Here is an 18,308-nt window from a genome sequence, read left to right as displayed (position 1 = left end):
GCCAATGTCAAGCATACCCATATCAATCAAATTTCAATCAAATGTATTTATAAAGCCCTTTTACATCAGCAGATGTCACAAAGTGCTTATACAGAATCCCAGCCTAAAACCCCAAACAGCAAGCAATGCAGATGTAGAAGCATGGTGGCTAGGAAAAACTCCCTAGAAAGGCAGGAACCTAGAAAGAAGTGAGGAACCAGGCTCTGAGGGGTGTCTAGTCCTCTTCTGGCTGTGCCGGGTGGAGATTATAAGAGTACATGGCCATTAAGGCCCATAACATGATGCAGCCACCACCATGCTTGAAAATAAGGAGGCAGTTATTCAATGATGTGTTGTGTTGGATTTACCCCAAACATAAGGCTTTGCATTTGGGCCAAAAAGTATATTCCTTTGCCGTATTTCCTTGCAGTATAACTTTAGTGATTTGTTGCATACAGGATGCATGTTTTGGAATATTTTGTATTCTGTATATTTGTATTCTTCTTTTCACTCTGTTATTTAGGTCATTATTGTAGCGTAACTACAATGTTGTTGATGCATCCTCAGTTTTCTCCCGTGACAACCATTGAACTCTGTAGCTGTTTTAAAATCACCATTGGCCTCATGTTGACATCCCTTAGCAGTTTCCTTCCTGTTCTGCATCTCAGTTCAGAAGGACAACTGTATCTTTAATGTGTCTGGGTGGTTTAATACATCATCCACAGCATAATTATTCATTTCACCTTTCTTAAATAATATAATAATAATAATAATATGCCATTTAGCAGACGCTTTTATCCAAAGCGACTTACAGAGATATTGAATGTCTGATTTGTTATTGTTACCCATCTACCAATCCCTTCCCTTCTTTAAGAGGCTTTTGAAAAGCTCTCTGGTCTTTGTAGTTGAATCTGTGCTTGAAATTCAATACTTGACTGAGGGACCTTACAAATATTGTATGTATGGGGGACAGAGGAAGGGGTAGTCATTCAAGTCAACCGCTATTATTTCACACAGAGTGAGTCCATATGTAACTTACTATGTGATTTGTTAAGCCAAATTTTTACTCCTGAACTCATTTAGGCTTGCCTAAACAAAGGGGGTGAATACTTGTGCAACTAATATATTTTAGTAATTACATTTTTATTAATTTGTAAACATTTGTAGAATTTTATTTTCACTTTGACATTATGGAATATTTAAATGTTTAGATCAATTACAAAAAAATCGGAATTAAATCCATTTCAATCCCACTTTGTAACGCAACAAAATGTGAAAAAAATCCAAGGCGGATGAATATTTATGATACCCACTGTATCAAAACAACAAGTATTCAAATTGAGGGTAACCTAACCTCAAGTGTGTGAATTGTTTAATTTTGCTTCGCAATAAAAAAATTGAAATTACCCATTTGTATTCATAAAAGGCTCAATTTATTTCAAAGTCATAATGTATGTCTGAGATAAATATAACAAATTGGAAGAGCTCATTTACATTTACGTCATCTAGCAGACGCTCTTCAGAGCGACTTACAGTTAGTGAGTGCATACATTTTTCATACTGGCCCCCCGTGGGAATAGAACCCACAACCCTGGCGTTGCAAGCGCCATGCTTTACCAACTGAGCTACAGGGGACCATCAACAAAACTAAGGGTAGACCCTAATTAAAAACACAAACATAAACATAACGCTGTTACAATATTGTGCTGCATCAATCACAGATACTGAGAGCAGGGTAAGAATATGAATTGGACTGTAGAGTTCTGTTCATTTGGACTTCAGTTATGAGTAAACCAAGTAGCAAAAACAGCACTATAGGAGTTAGTTAGGACAGTCCCACTCTACAGGATTATTGTGTATCGTCAAAGCCACAATAATCCAATATGGCTTTATGTTAATCCCATCAGCACTGCATGTGCAACAACGATACTACAGAACACCGTTGCCACTGACGAGAGCCTACTGGAGGAGAGGAGGAAATATGACAGCGGAATAGAGTGGAACAACCCTTGTTACGGTAAACGTCACAGTAATAACTACTTTATAAAACAAGTAACCCTACCAATGGTCTGCAGCTGCTACAGCGTCAATTCCTGTTTGAAACTGGCCTTTTCCTAAGAACATCATTGGTCAACTACTTACATCGATACCAAACAAAGTACAGTACATCCTATCTGAGAAAATGGTTCTATTGGAAGGATTAGCTGTTTCCGTGCATCACATACTGTAAGCCTGAAAATGGCTGTGTATCGTTATGTATGTTCAGATACACAAGGAGGTATTTAGCTTTATTTAGTGTTGCAAACAATTATACTGTTACACTAAAGTAGCTGAATGTCAGGTTTCATAATCAGTAGAGATATCCTTAATCATACAGTCAATATATCTTAATCAAGCTTTGCAACAGGGAACAAGTGTTATGCGGTACTGACCCCAAACTTGTTTTGGGGGGGGGGGAAATCAATTCTTATCCTATTATGTCAATATGGGGCAAACTTCTGGCGGTCAGATTTTTTCATGCCAGCAGTAGGAAGCTTAGTGGTGTAAGGGGATAGAACTTGTGGAAGGCCTGAGGCAGTTGCTGGGTGCATAGCCAGCATAGGGAGCGTTTTCATGCCAAGTAGACTGGAAACGGGGACAGCATAGTGCTGGGTGGGGATGGACTGTAAAGTGGAGGGGGAGTGCATGTTAATGGTGCCAGGGACTTGGGTAGTGGCAGCCATGACAGCCATAGAGGTTGGTGTGGAGACAGTGGGAACAGACTGAGAGAAGCTCATATTGTTGAGGTCAACAGGTGATGCAGAGGAAGCAGCATGCATGGTGTATTTAGCCATCTCTAAGCTGTAAACAGATACAGGGAAGGTAGTCATTTTTGGAGGGGATCGGGTGGGGAGAAGATGGGTAGGGTTCAGCAAAGGTGTTAAAGAGAGACATATCCAAAGAAAGGAGGAAAGAGAATGGGAAAAGCATGGGAGGAGAGTGAGAAAAAGGGAAAAAATAATCAAATTAGGAATGTTATGTGTTCAAAGCAGAAGTAATAAGACAAAAGGATTTTCATGCTTTTGTGAGTATGGATCAGTTGATTGTATGTAGACCCCAAGGCACTAAGATTAGATGTAATGCTTTTCCCTAAAACAATTTCATCCTTCCATCATGTCAACATTGTTTGTTTGACTATCTTGTCTGTTGTTTTACTATCTTGTCTGTTATGTGATTATCTTGTCTGTTATTAGACTATCTTGTCTGTTAGACTATCTTGTCTGTTATTTGATTATATTGTCTGTTATTAGACTATCTAGTCTGTTAGACTATCTTGTCTGTTATTTGATTAGCTTGTCTGTTGTTAGACTATCTTGTCTGTTGTTAGACTATCTTGTCTGTTGTTAGACTATCTTGTCTGTTGTTAGACTATCTTGTCTGTTATTTGATTATCTTGTCTGTTGTTAGACTATCTTGTCTGTTGTTAGACTATCTTGTCTGTTTTTCTTCTCTATTGTCAGTTGAATCTTGTCAGTTGTCTGTCATGTAGTACATCATGGGTCACAACTCCCAACTGACCTGTTAGAGGTAGTGAGGCAGTTTTACCTGGCATTGATGAGGTAGTGTGCCACACTGATGCTGGTCGGAGAGCCTATGATCGTGACTTGGCGCATGGGCGATCCGTCCGTGGCACTGGCTATCTTAATGTGAGCTCCTGACACCTGGCGAATCTCATTGACCTTGCTGCCTTGTCTGCCAATTATGCAGCCAATAAACTGAGGAAAAGATAGGAAAGTGAAAATGTACGTCAAAAGATGTGTCATGCATGTTGCTCATGCATTATCAGTCCAATTAAAACATTTGTATCCTCCATAATGTTCTCTCCCCAATTGGAACATCTGACATTTTTCTTGCCAATTTGGACATCTGACTTTATTTTTTTATCTGTCTACCTAAAGATAAGAATAGAACATCATGTAGAGAGATAGCATTCAGTTGGCTTAAATGTTGGGAAAAACAACCATTTCAGCTGTCATTCTCATTTTAGAGTAGCGACACTGGTGCCTAAAAGAATGTGATCTATATGATGTACATTGTATGATGCTGATGAGACTGAGCAAGACTTACGTCATTGGGTATTGCCAGCTCCTGAGAACTTGTGGGGACAGAGGCATCCATTCCTGCAGAGTAGGACATAGCATGGTAACGACAGTACTACATCATTTCCATATGCACTGAATATAATGGCATTGCATGTTATGTATGATGTCTGAGACATCACATTCATGAACTATTTGGCAACGGTAAACAATTCAAGTCACATTACATGTACATCTAACATGAAATTATAACATGATACCATAAAAGAGTGAAGTTCCTTAACAGCTTTGATAAAAAATACATTAAATTATACATTATGATAGATTATTAATAGACCTTAGCATTACAATCTGTGAATTTATCATTTGAAATGCATACATTTTTAGCAATACCCTGTCTTTTTTATTACATCAAGCAATTGTGATAATTCAATTATTCTCCCTGTTTGAATATTGTATTATTTCAATTTGCTGCTTGTTTGTTGTGGGATAGGATACATGGGGTGGTATAGGTCAGGGATGGTATGGAGGATGTTAGAGATAGAGGAGAATCATTGCCAAGGTCAAGGAGAGGAGTCTGTGAGATGTAGGCTACCTCTTCATTTAGAAATGGCTCTATCTTTTCAGACATACAGTAAAACATAACCATGTAAAAGAAGGGAAAGAAGATGTGTTCCTTCCAGAAGCAGAAGAGGGTTTTTGATTGGTGTGATGAGCACAGGAGGACAGAAAGTGGAAGAGAGAGGACAGAGAGAGAGGGATAGATGGACTTCCCCAGGGAGCCTTGGGTACGTACCAGGGAAGGTAGGGTTGCTCTGCCCAAGGGAAGGGAGGGGGATATGCTGCATAGCCAACTGGTGAAGCTTGGTCAACTGCAGGGTAGGAAGGAAGTTAGAACTAACCAATCAAACTGGATTATTTCAGAGGAGATGACAGCTATAGCTACAATACAGAACCAATCTGAAGTTCAAACACAGAGTTCAAAGTGTGTGTTAGTTCGGTGAAGAATTTGACATTTGTCATCAGAATCATGCTGGCTTGTCATGGAAGTGATTTGATTTGTCATTATTGGTATTTCTATGAGCAAGAAGGGCCAAGTCATCATTAGTATTGCTTTATGGTCCCCGTCTTTGCTGACACTCTTTTGAAACAAAGCAAGCTGCTATATTAGTGTTAGTAAAGACTAGAGTACAGAAAGTTTTAGTGTTTCATCCTTGCTAGTGGGTGCACTGAGGGCATAGTGGCGGCTTGGAAGGTGGTGGTGGGCAGGTGTGGGTCATTGGGGTGGGTGTTATTGGATCAGACAAATACACTTACATCTTGATGGGGAAAAGCATACTGTCCTTGAATTGTGAAGGCCTGAAAAAATGGGATTTAAGATTGATTGGGTTATTATTACTGTTTAAACATTTTTACTCTTGTCCCTTTTTGATAATTTTCAAAATAGTTGCAACACATGAGAATGTAATGTAGCTTCTATGCTGCTTTATTCACATTCCCAAAATATGTAAAACTTTAAAAAAATGTCCCATGCATTTATCTACTACCTCCATGGTTCGATCCACCTAATTTCATCTAAAGGTAATCCATTTGATTTCTTAAACTGTGATTTTGCTACATGTAAGATGAGAGAGCATAATGCATAATGTTACATGACAAATTTAGAGGTTTAGGCGTCATATTTGTCTAGCATTGATGCACATCAGTACGTTGCCGTCATTTGTAAAGGGAAGATGGGCTTACTAACTGCTGTGTACTTCTATGACAGCTCTGACCAGAGGCAATAGATGTTTCATTCAACTGGCTGTAGCAGCAATTTCTCCTCATCTGGCCACTCACAATCTACAAATAGTGGTGGGATGTCGTTATATGCAGATTCTTCCCTCTAGTGGTGAAAGATGCTCTGGTTGTTGTTTGGCTTGTGCATTGTGTATCACTTCAGAATTACATTTCTTAACTTGATTACTCTGAATCAAAAAAGGCCAGGAAAATGCAGAATCTGCATTTTAATTGGAATAACAGGATATGCAATGAATTTCCATGACATTTCCATGAATGAGCGGAATGAGTGCCAAGTAAGCATTATTAATATATTTAATTACAAGCAGGTATGTTAATGAATATACAATAACAACACTGTGTGGCTAGTAGCTGTCCTTCCAGCCTTCCACAGAGTTAGATGACCAAATGTGAATTCATTTATCGTCATATAACAGGTTAATTTTCAAGGAATTCATTCGCATGTACACATACATTAAAATTTCTAATGGAAGTGACCTATCCTCAAAACTATGCAGAATGCCTTGAACATGCTGGCTTTTTTAGCAAGGATATCGACAATGTCCTGAACATAACTTCATCACCCTTAAAAATATATTTGATCACTTACATTTACATTTTACATTTTAGTCATTTAGCAGACGCTCTTATCCAGAGCGACTTACAGTTAGTGCATTCATCTTAAGATAGCTAGATGGGACAACCACATATATCAGTCATAGTAACTACATCTTTCCTCAATAAAGTAGCTATCAGCAAAGTCAAGTGCGAGTGTTAGTTCACGAAAGGAACTACCGTTCAAATGTTTGGGGTCACTTAGAAATGTCCTTGTTTTTGAAAGAAAAGCTATTTTTTGTCCATTAAAATAACATCAAATTCATCAGAAATACAGTGTAGACATTGTTAATGTTGTAAATGGCTATTGTAGCTGGTAACGGCTGATTTTTTATGGAATATCTACATAGGCGTACAAAACAAAACATTGGATATCCAAACCTTGGATTTGAGTCACTTGAAACTGCTAGTGTGAACAAGGCCGGTACGTATACTCACTTGGCCCCTACCAGGACCATACAATTACCCAATTGGCAATTGAAGAGTTTCTTTCCAAAATGCTATAAACACATTTTTCACATTTGTGTTTTTTTCATCAGAAATTATTGTTTATGTGTGTTCAAAATATTACTTTTCTCCGATTTTTTATTCATAGATGTAAGATGTGTATGAAAATGTTTATTTTTGTTGCTAAATGCTATATATCCATTGTTTAGCTGGAATGGAGTGTTAGTATCCTGTATATTTTACTGTGATATGTGGTTGTCTCACCTACAGTTGAAGTCGGAAGTTTACATACACTTACGTTGGAGTCATTAAAACAAATTTTTCAACCACTCCACAAATTTCATGTTAACAAACTATAGTTTTGGCAAGTCGGTTAGGACATCTGCTTTGTGCATGACACAAGTAATTTTTCCAACAATTGTTTACAGACAGATTATTTCACTTATAATTCACTGTATCACAATTCCAGTGGGTCAGAAGTTTACATACACTAAGTTGACTGTGCCTTTAAACAGCTTGGAAAATTCCAGAAAATGATGTCATGGCTTTAGAAGCTTCTGATAGGCTAATTGACATCATTTGAGTCAATTGGAGTTGTACCTGTTGATGTATTTCAAGGCCTACCTTCAAACTCGATGCCTCTTTGCTTGACATCATGGGAAAATCAAAAGAAATCAGCCAAGACCTCAGAAAAAAATGTGTAGACCTCCACAAGTCTGGTTCATCCTTGGGAGCAATTTCCAAACGCCTGAAGGTACCACGTTCATCTGTACAAACAATAGTACGCAAGTATAAACACCATGGGACCACGGAGCCGTTATACTGCTCAGGAAGAAGACGCGTTCTGTCTCCTAGAGATGAACGTACTTTGGTGCGAAAAGTGCAAATCAATTCTAGAACAACAGCAAAGGACCTTGTGAAGATGCTGGAGGAAACAGGTACAAAAGTATCTATATTCACAGTAAAACGAGTCCTATAGCGACATAACCTGAAAGGCTGCTCAGCAAGGAAGAAGCCACTGCTCCAAAACCGCCATAAAAAAGCCAGACTACGGTTTGCTACTGCACATGGGGACTTTTTGGAGTATTGTCCTCTGGTCCGATGAAACAAAAATAGAACTGTTTGGCCATAATGACCATCGTTATGTTTGGTGGAAAAAGGGGGTAGCTTGCAAGCCGAAGAACACCATCCCAACCGTGAAGCACAGGGGTGGCAGCATCATGCTGTGGGGGTGCTTTTCTGCAGGAGGGACTGGTGCACTTCACAAAATAGATGGCATCATGAGGAAGGAAAATTAAGTGGATATATTGAAGCAACATCTCAAGACATCAGTCAGGAAGTTAAAGCTTGGTCGCAAATGGGTCTTCCAAATGGACAATGACCCCAAGCATTCTTCCAAAGTTGTGGCAAAACGACTTAAGGACAACAAAGTCAAGGTATTGGAGTGGCCATCACAAAGCCCTGACCTCAATCCTATAGAAAATGTGTGGGCAGATCTGAAAAAGCGTGTGCGAGCAAGGAGGCCTACAAACCTGACTCAGTTACACCAGCTCTGTCAGGAGGAATGGGACAACATTCACCCAACTTATTGTGGGAAGCTTGTGGAAGGCTACCCAAAACGTTTTATCCAAGTAAAACAATTTAAAGGCAATGCTACCAAATACTAATTGAATGTATGTAAACTTTTGACCCACTGGGAATGTGATGAAAGAAATAAAAGCTGAAATAAATGATTCTCTCTACTATTATTCTAACATTTCAGATTCTTAAAATAAAGTGGTGATCCTAACTGACCTAAGACAGGGAATTTTTACTAGGATTAATTGTCAGGAATTGTGAAAAACTGAGTTCAAATGTATTTGGCTAAGGTGTATGTACATTTCCGACTTCAACTGTAGCTATCTTAAGAAGAATGCACTTACTGTACACTACCATTCAAAGGTTTGGGGCCACTTAGAAATGTCCTTGTTTTCGAAAGAAAATGATTTTTTTTGTCCATTAAAAGAACATCAAATTGATCAGAAATACAGTGTAGACATTGTTAATGTTGTAAATGGCTATTGTAGCTACTCCCGAGTGGCGCAGTGGTCTAAGGCACTGCATCGCAGTGCTAGCTGTGCCACTAGAGATCCTGGTTCGAATCCAGGCTCTGTCGTAGCCGGCCATCGTGCACAATTGGCCCAGCGTCATCCAGGGTAGGGGAGGGAATGGCCGGCAGGGGATGTAGCTCAGTTGGTAGAGCATGGCGTTTGCAACGCCAGGGTTGTGGGTTCGATAAAATAATGTATGCACTAACTGTAAGTCGCTCTGGATAAGAGCGTCTGCTAAATTACTAAAATGTAAATGTAAAATGTAGCTCGAAACGGCTGATTTTTCAAAGCCATATCTCAGACTGCCCATCTTAATCTTTTATTTTTATTGGCCAGTCTGAGATATGGCTTTTTCTTTGCAACTCTGCCTAGAAGGTCAGCATCCCGGAGTCGCCTCTTCACTGTTGACGTTGAGACTGGTGTTTAACGGGTACTATATAATGAAGCTGCCAGTTGAGGACCTGTGAGGCGTCTGTTTCTCAAACTAGACACTCTAATGTATTTGTCCTCTTGCTCAGTTGTGCACCGGGCCTCCCACTCCTCTTTCTATTCTGGTTAGAGACAGTTTGCGTTGTTCTGTGAAGGGAGTAGTACACAGCGTTGTACGAGATTTTCAGTTTCTTCGCAATTTCTCGCATGGAATAGCCTTCATTTCTCAGAACAAGAATAGACTGACGAGTTTCAGAAGAAAGTTATTTGTTTCTGGCCATTTTGAGCCTGTAATCGAACCCACAATTGCTGATGCTCCAGATACTCAACTAGTCTCAAGAAGGCCAGTTTAATTGTTTCTTTAATCAGCACAACAGTTTTCAGCTGTGCTAACATAATTGCAAAAGGGTTTTCTAATGATCAATTAGCCTTTTAAAATTAGAAACTTAGATTAGCAAACACACCGTGCCATTGGAACACAGGACTGATGGTTGCTGATAATGGGCCTCTGTACGCCTATGTAGATATTCCTTTAAAAATCTGCCGTTTCCAGCTACAATTGCCATTTACAACATTAACAATGTCTACACTGTATTTCTGATCAATTTTATGTTCTTTTAATGGACAACAAAATTGTTTTTCTTTCGAAAACAAGGAAATGTCTACGTTTTTTACATTTTAGTAATTTAGCAGACGCTCTTATCCAGAGCGACTTACAGTTAGTGAGTGCATACATTTTTCATACTGGCCCCCCGTGGGAATCAAACCCACAACCCTGGCGTTGCAAGCGCCATGCTCTACCAATTGAGCTACAGGAGGCCTTAAGTGACCCCAAACTTTTGAACGGTAGTGTATTTATACAGTACCAGTCAAAAGTTTGAACACACCTACTCATTCAAGGGTTTTTCTTTATTTTTACTATTTTCTACATTGTAGAATATTAGTGAAGACATCAAAACTATGAAATAACACATATGGAATCCTCTAGTAAACAAAAAAGTGTTAAACAAATCAAAATATATTTTATATTTGAGATTCTTCAACCAGCTTCATGAGGTAGTCACCTGGAATGCATTTCAATTAACAGGTGTGCCTTGTTAAAAGTTAATTTGTGGAATTGCTTTCCTTCTTAATGCGTTTGAGCCAATCAGTTGTATTGTGACAAGTAGGGGTGGTATACAGAAGATAGCCCTATTTGGTAAAAGACCAAGTCCATATTATGGCAAGAACAGCTCAAATAAGCAAAGAGAAACGACAGTCCATCATTGCTTTAAGACATGAAGGTCAGTCAATCCGGAAAATTTCAAGAACTTTGAAAGTAATGATGGACTGCAGCTATACGCCATCCCATCTGGTTTGGGCTTAGTGGGACTATCATTTGTTTTTCAACAGTACAATGACCCAAAACACACCTCCAAGCTGTGTAAGGGCTATTTGACCAAGGAGAGTGATGCAGTGCTTCATCAGATGACGTAGTCTCCACAATCACCTGACCTCAACCCAGTTGAGATGGTTTGGGATGAGTTGGACCAAAGAGTGAAGGAAAAGCAGCCAACAAGTGCTCAGCATATGTGGGAACTCCTTCAAGACTGTTGGAAAAGCATTCCTCATGAAGCTGGTTGAGAGAATGCCAAGAGTGTTCAAAGATGTCATCAAGGCAAAGGGTGGCTATTTGAAGAATCTCAAATATAAAATATATTTTGATTTGTTTAACACTTTTTTGTTTACTACATTTACATTTACATTTTAGTCATTTAGCAGACGCTCTTATCCAGAGCGACTTACAGTTAGTGAGTGCATACATTTATTTTTTATTTGTTTCATACTACATGATTCCATATGTGTTATTTCATAGTTTTGATGTCCACTACTTTCCTACAATGTAGAAAATTGTAAAAATAAAGAAAACTCCTTGAATGAGTAGGTGTGTCCAAACTTTTGACTGGTACTGTACATTACACAACACAAATAATCTGTCCATGTGGTTGATGACCGCTACTAGCCAATGTCCATTGGTGTCCATTTGAGTAAACACACATTTCTGGTTGAGAGAATGTCAAGAGTGTGCAAAGCTGTCATCAAGGCAAAGGGTGGCTATTTTGAAGAATCTAAAATCTAAAATATATTTTCATTTGTTTAACACTTTTTTGGTTACTACATGATTTCATATGTGTATTCATAGTTTTGATGTCTTCACTATTATTCTACAATGTAGAAAATAGTAAATATTAAGAAAATCCTTGAATGAGTAGGTGTGTCCAAACTTTTGACTGGTACTGTATATATATTTGTTGTTATTATTTTAATTTTATTTTGTATTTAGTTATTTGGGGTGAGGGGTTGAGGAGGGGTGCAATGTGGGGTGCTGTGGGATTATTTAAGATACTCTTTGAAGAGGTAGGGTTTCAGATGTTTTGGGAAGATGGGCAGGTCCTAGCATCAGGGGGAAGCTGGTTCCACCAGGACAGAGAAGGACACTTGCCATCACATGCCAATCATCAGTGCCAAACGGCTGATGTGTGTTTAAAAAAAAGTATCTTACTGTGTTGTATTAAAGTGTCACTTCTGTATATGCAAAACTGGTACTCACTTGTGAGACATGTTGTTGTTGTTGTTGAAATACTGGATGGCTGGCTCCAGTCATGGTCTTGGGGCGATATGGTATAGTTGCTCCTTTGGGCGGTGACTGAAGACACAACCAAACAACAAACAGCAATGACTGATTGGACAAACACATCACTATCAACAACAGGTAGTGAGATTGTATTGTTTCTTAGATTACTTTGATAACAATTGGCCTGATATGTCTGTAGCCTCCATTATTATGATGTAAGCCTGAGTTAAATACCATAATTATGGAGCCTATAGCCATTTCAGGTCTGACCAAACAGCTAATTGGATTCTATAATAATACTGTATGTTAATTGTATTGGCATTATTACTTCCAGCATGACAGAGCAGATGTGTCTGACACACTGTGTGATGGCCTGAGGAGTGCCTGAGATAGTGACAGCTCTCTCAGTGGATTCCGGCAGCATGTCCCCTGCCACCTGCACCTGAGCACCTGTGGTCTGAACACAACATACAATGGGAGTCAATTACAAAGATAGGGAATTACTTGTCCAAAGATTCCATAGGCCATTACTTGTCAAAAGATCCATTTGATCATGTATTATTCATATATTTTTAATATACTGTATAATTGTACAATGTCTGATATTTATTTTTGACATGCACAACGTTCATGTTGTACAAATTAGTCTCTTGTGACAGACTGCTGGACAGTGCACACAAGTTTTATTTCTGTGTTCCGAGATTATGTCAACATAAATATTTGACATCCAATTATTTGGAGAGTGCAATCCTCCTCATTGCTCATTTACTATGTTTGCAATGAAGATTCAGCACCCCATTCCTTTGATGAATAAATTTTTCTGAGTGAGCACAATGTTTGGGTCTCCACACTTATCAGTCTCCTTGAATAGCGTTGTGTGGTGCTGTTGCATCATTGTAATTAATTTCCCTGAGGCTGTTTCATTGGGTGATTGAAAGGTTAGGATGGGATCACCAGATATGTGCTGTATAAACAACTCCTAAGGACATGAGTTGGCTATACAGCACTAACAGATCTGGGAGCAGTCTAAATCAAATGAGCTCCCACTGGACAAATGTTGTCAAAAGACACAAAGTAAATGAGAGATGCTTGAGGCTTAGCTTCTTCTACCTCTCTGATCTCCTTGATCTTGGAGCCTCCTTTGCCTATCAAGGAGCCACATTGACTGCCTGGGAACACAAGGCGGAGTGTCACTGGAGGATGGCTTGTTACCGTGCTGTTCGTCATTGCAGCTGTAATGTCCTGAAATAGAGGTTTAGACAACAGTTTTAAGGTTATCAAAAACTAGGGGGTCTAATCTCAGAAATTATATCATGAGCTTTTGTATTGTCTCATTCATTGAAGTCAATGGAAGTTTTGAGTGAAATGTTGCCCAAAGTGAGGAAATTAGTTACTTTTGTACTTAACATAAGGACACACCAGAGTACATGGTACCAGAGTATTTTGTTACCTCCTCAAACCTTTCAGCGATCATAGAGAAAGCTCTGAAGATGCCCTCTGTTGGTCCTGTGATGGTAACAATCCTCTCTGGAGAAGATCCCTCTGAAATGTTGATGCGAGCGCCACTCTGGAAACACTCACAGAGTTTTAGGTGAGTCATGTAAAAATACACTTTATTCCAGAAAGCATATACTGTATTCCAATTCTATTGAAATTATTATTTATTTATTATTTACTTTCTATTATAAAAAATATGTTTTTTTATAACAGTTACCTCCTCTCTCATCTTTTTGACGGTTTCCCCTTTCTTTCCAATTATGCTGCCCACTTCCTGTTAACAATGAGACACCCAAAAAATTAAGCATAAACTTTTCTAAGCCTTAAATCAATAACAATATATCTTTTTTTTATGTGATCTGACAATCAGAATAATGTAAAAGAAGAGGGATATGTTGTAATGATGAGACGTGCGTTTACCTTCCCATGCATCAGAAGCCGAAACGTGAGGGTAACATTCAGCCCCGCCTCTGAGGCCCCATCTTCCTTGTCAGACATATTCACACTTATCAACGGTCTAGACACTCAGCTTCATACAACACTCTGTAGACACAAACAGAGACCCAATTCACATGAAACTGGCATAGTCAATAGATTTTGTTCAGTCGGTCATAAAATGAGATAAGAATGCAAAAGCCCTGCACAACCCTTGAAATGTATCCAATATAACAGGCAGTCAATAAAACTCTACTGGAAGGCTTTCCCAGAATTAAATCAGACAATTAATTAGTCATTTTACAGTGATAGAGTTTTTCCTATAATGCTGTTTTCTTTGATTTTGACCTCAAGTTTTTACCACATATCAACTCAAAAGTGAAATCTAAGCCTCCAGAGTGAAATGTGCCCACATACCGGTAAGCATGCATGGTAACATATTTCTTTATTAGCCCGATAGTTAGCTTTGCCCCTGGTGTGATGCTCACATGGGACTCCCTCATTAGTTCCAGCTAAACAGAACTTGTGTGACTCTTCTTTGATTAGATAAAATACAAAAGGAACTGCTTGTGTCCTACAGGGCTGGAGATCAAGTGATGTCTGTGTGACCGTCTCTAATAACACCCTGCCAATATCACACTGTGGGAGCACAATGTCCCACTGTTCCCATGTAACATTCATCCTATACCCAAAACCACAGAGGAATGTCTCTGAATATAACACAGACAGGAGTAGGACACTCAACATGGACATACATACTACTTGGTAAGGGTGAATGGACAGAATCATTTTCTCCACAATCGAAAATTATATCAAATATTTCCCAAGGCTACAACAATACTCTAAACATAACTTTATTTGTCACTTATGTATCTTACAAAGTGTGGCATGACTCATGCATGACCTTTGACCCCACTCAGATACTTACATAGTTTAATCGGATCTCTATGCATACACCAATGGATGAAGACAATGCTTTGCCGCCATGGCACACCTAAAAAAGACATGGAAGCAACAAGGATTACACACAAGGGTTGGAAAGCTAGGTCAAGCCTGGGTCAATTCCCAGCAAGCAATGCAAAAATCTACACACATTCCCTTGTTGACAATACCAGACAAAGGGCCATAACACAAATTATATACTATTGCTGCAGACAATAATATTAGGAGTCCAAAGAGTTGTTGAGCAGCCAGCAGGGTACAGTGCCTATGGAATGTATTCAGACCACTTTACTTTTTCCACATTTTGTTAGGTTACAGCCTTATTCTAAAATTGATTAAATCATTTTTTTTCCCTCATCAAGCTACACACAATACCCCATAATTACAAAGCAAACACCGTTTTTTTTAGAAATATTGGCTAATTTATTACAAATAAAAAACGGAAATATTACATTTACATAAGTATTCAGACCCTTCACTCAGTACTTTGTTGAAGCACCTGTGGCAGCGATTAAAGCCTTGAGTCTTCTTGGGTATGACGCTACAAGCTTGGCACACTTGTATTTGGGGAGTTTCTCCCATTCTTCTCTGCAGATCCTCTCAAGCTCTGTCAGGTTGAATGGGGAGCGTTGCTGCACAGCTATTTTCTGGTCTCTCCAGAGATGTTAGATCGGGTTCAAGTCTGGGCTCTGGCTGGGCCACTCAAGGACATTCAGAGACTTATCCCGAAGCCACTCCTGCGTTGTCTTGGCTGTGTGCTTAGGGTTGTTGTCCTATTGGAAGGTGAACCTTCGCACCAGTCTCCCTGACAAAGTCCCTTCTCCCCCAATTGCTCAGTTTGGCCAGGCAGCCAGCTCCATGAAGAGTCTTGGTGGTTCCAAACTTCTTCCATTTAAGAATGATGGAGGCCACTGTGTTCTTAGGGACCTTCAATGCTGCATAGCAAAGGGTCTGAATACTTATGTAAATAAGGTATTTCTGTTTTTAATTTTTAATAAATTTGCCAAAATTTCTAAAAACCTGTTTTTGCTTTGTCATTATTGTGTGTATATTGCTGAGGAAATTGTTTTATTTAATCCATTTTAGAATAAGGCTGTAACGTAACAAGATGTGGAAAAAGTCAAGGGGTCTGAATACTTTCCGAAGGCACTGTATATATAGCCTAACAAGAGTGATTTCCTTCTCTGTGTCATTATAAGGTACTGTAAATGCATCCAACAAACAGCTACATCCCAGCCTAATCCTATAGACCAGGATTTGTTTGGTTAATGCTTAAGACCCTTTTGACCCATTTCTATCACCTCTAGCATGACAGCACCCACTCAAGACTTTAGAACAAAACACTAATACACAGCATACCATAAACATGATTTACAGATGATCTCATATTTCAATCATTCATGCTTTTCCCACACAACAACAAACAAACATGTGCAGTGACAAAGGGTGTTAATAACAATCTAATCTTTGTGAGCTAAATGGAATTACACTTCAGGGTTCACATGTACTCTTGACTAACTCTTATCTTGAGAACAAAATGGATATTGAATTTGATCTTGTTGAAGAAATTGATATTCATGAAATATTAATTTCTGGAAGATATTTAACATGAGAAAAGTGACTTTGTTCAGAGACTGTTGTGTGCCCGTGCCCTATATGTGCGTTATAGGGCCTAAATACTGTTGTGTTACAGCGGAGTATATTAAAACCTTCCTCTCACATCATACAACGAGATTAGGCCTATCTAAGCTTGGGGATAAAATGAAGGTTTTCCTGGTATACAAGGGCATAGAACATTGGCAAACATATGTATACTTAAAATATTTGACCTAAAGCCTTACATTTATATTAGTTTCATCAATAAAATGCAGTTCTGTACATAAAATTGAATATTGCATTTAACAATAAGGGTATAGAAACTCAATGACATGGGTAGCTAAGTATGTGTCAACTCAGGGCAGCCAGCTGTTGTAAGTCCCCTGTAGCTCAGTTGGTAGAGCATGGCGCTTGCAACGCCAGGGTTTTGGGTTTGTTTCCCACGGGGGGCCAGTATGAAAATGTATGCACTCACTAACTGTAAGTCGCTCTGGATAAGAGCGTCTGCTAAATGACTAAACATTTTAGAAAGTAAAAAGTCTACTTTACAGAACTCAAGATAAGAGGGCAATTTCTTTGTAAATTGTTAAAAGAACAGGGGATTAAAGTCTACGGTTGAATAAGACTACTGTAGTTTTCTTCTTTGCAATATTATTACCAAGGGAAACATAATGTAGCTGAAAGCCTAATCCTCTGTTAGCACCATTGGTTGAGGGGCCTGTAATGTGACAAGAACTATTAGTATGAAACACTAACCTGCTGTTTTAGTATAAAAATTAGTTCCTCTTCCTCCTCTCTCCGGAATGAGTAGTCCTCTAGTTTTACAGTCGTCGTTAAATGTTTGACCCCCTTTGTTGTCAGTTATTGCACTGAGAATGGACAGATGGCTATCTGTGCCGCTAGACTGGCTGGAGTGAGGTTGGCTTTGCTATTTGTCCGTCCCCTAGCTTAGCCCTAGATAAGCCCCTACGCAGGGCAAAATAACCTGCATCTCTCCCTGTCAGTGGCACATGAGAGGTGTTGCTCTGTGGAGCGATCCACCAGCTGCTGAGGCCTGAGGGCAGGGCAAAGTGGCTCCTCCGCAGGACACTGTCCAGAGAGAGCTATGGTTACAGTGTCTGCATGGGAGACATTGTGGAAGTCTAAACTTTACAGTCAACAAAAACATAAATGAGAAGCTACAGTAGATAAATCTTTGTAAACTACATTGTTAAATTGTTGATCGTTTAGATCCTCTGCCAGATTAAACACATTACACTGGCTAAATGGGGACAGAACTGACAAGGGAGAATATAGTTATGTTTAGAGAGACATCCATAATGTCTTCATGGCGTGCATTACCCTTACTCTGCCCCTCCCCCACACCAAGCCCTTATAACCCATAATGAGGCCATTATGGATACAATACAGCCCTTCTGCCCATAGAGCTGCATTCAGCTGAGCCACCAAATTATGAAGGGAAATGAATCAGCAAAGCATAAGTGGCATATTTAATTACTGCTCACTGCATGGAAGGGAGACAATAATGGCCTCTGGGAATCTCTCATGTCACTTGCTTCCAGACCATGTGCTTTGGCCTCCATACATCAAAAAATATTATTATTGTATTTCTGCATGTGTGTGTACATGACTACATTAATATGTGTGTTCATGCACATTCTTGAATTACATTTAAATTCACTCCTTGGATTGACTGAATAGGAATTGTAATTGTTATGGTTATCACTAAATAAATCCTTAATAATAGCAACAGCATTTCATTTTCATTAGCCAGTATTATGTTTTGCTCACTTATTGTCCCGATTG

General features: G+C 39.1%; 1 protein-coding gene across 1 annotated transcript; it reads right to left on the bottom strand.

The window, feature by feature from the left end:
- Positions 1–1,542: 1,542 nt before the first annotated feature.
- LOC121569024 (poly(rC)-binding protein 3-like) lies at positions 1,543–17,477 on the bottom strand. The gene is made up of 13 exons (XM_041879610.2): positions 17,259–17,477; positions 14,893–14,958; positions 13,950–14,072; positions 13,747–13,803; positions 13,483–13,599; positions 13,143–13,274; positions 12,361–12,489; positions 12,009–12,104; positions 5,376–5,417; positions 4,855–4,930; positions 4,087–4,139; positions 3,565–3,734; positions 1,543–2,820 (listed from the first exon to the last, which is right to left on the bottom strand). Exons 3-13 carry the CDS (start codon positions 14,025–14,027, stop codon positions 2,460–2,462), a joined length of 1,311 nt encoding a protein of 436 aa, XP_041735544.1. The 5' UTR covers positions 14,028–14,072; positions 14,893–14,958; positions 17,259–17,477; the 3' UTR covers positions 1,543–2,459.
- Positions 17,478–18,308: the final 831 nt, after the last annotated feature.

The sequence above is a fragment of the Coregonus clupeaformis genome, chromosome 1 (assembly GCF_020615455.1).
Source record: "Coregonus clupeaformis isolate EN_2021a chromosome 1, ASM2061545v1, whole genome shotgun sequence".
Taxonomy (NCBI): Eukaryota; Metazoa; Chordata; class Actinopteri; order Salmoniformes; family Salmonidae; genus Coregonus; species Coregonus clupeaformis.
This window is presented reverse-complemented; position numbering and strand designations above follow the sequence as displayed.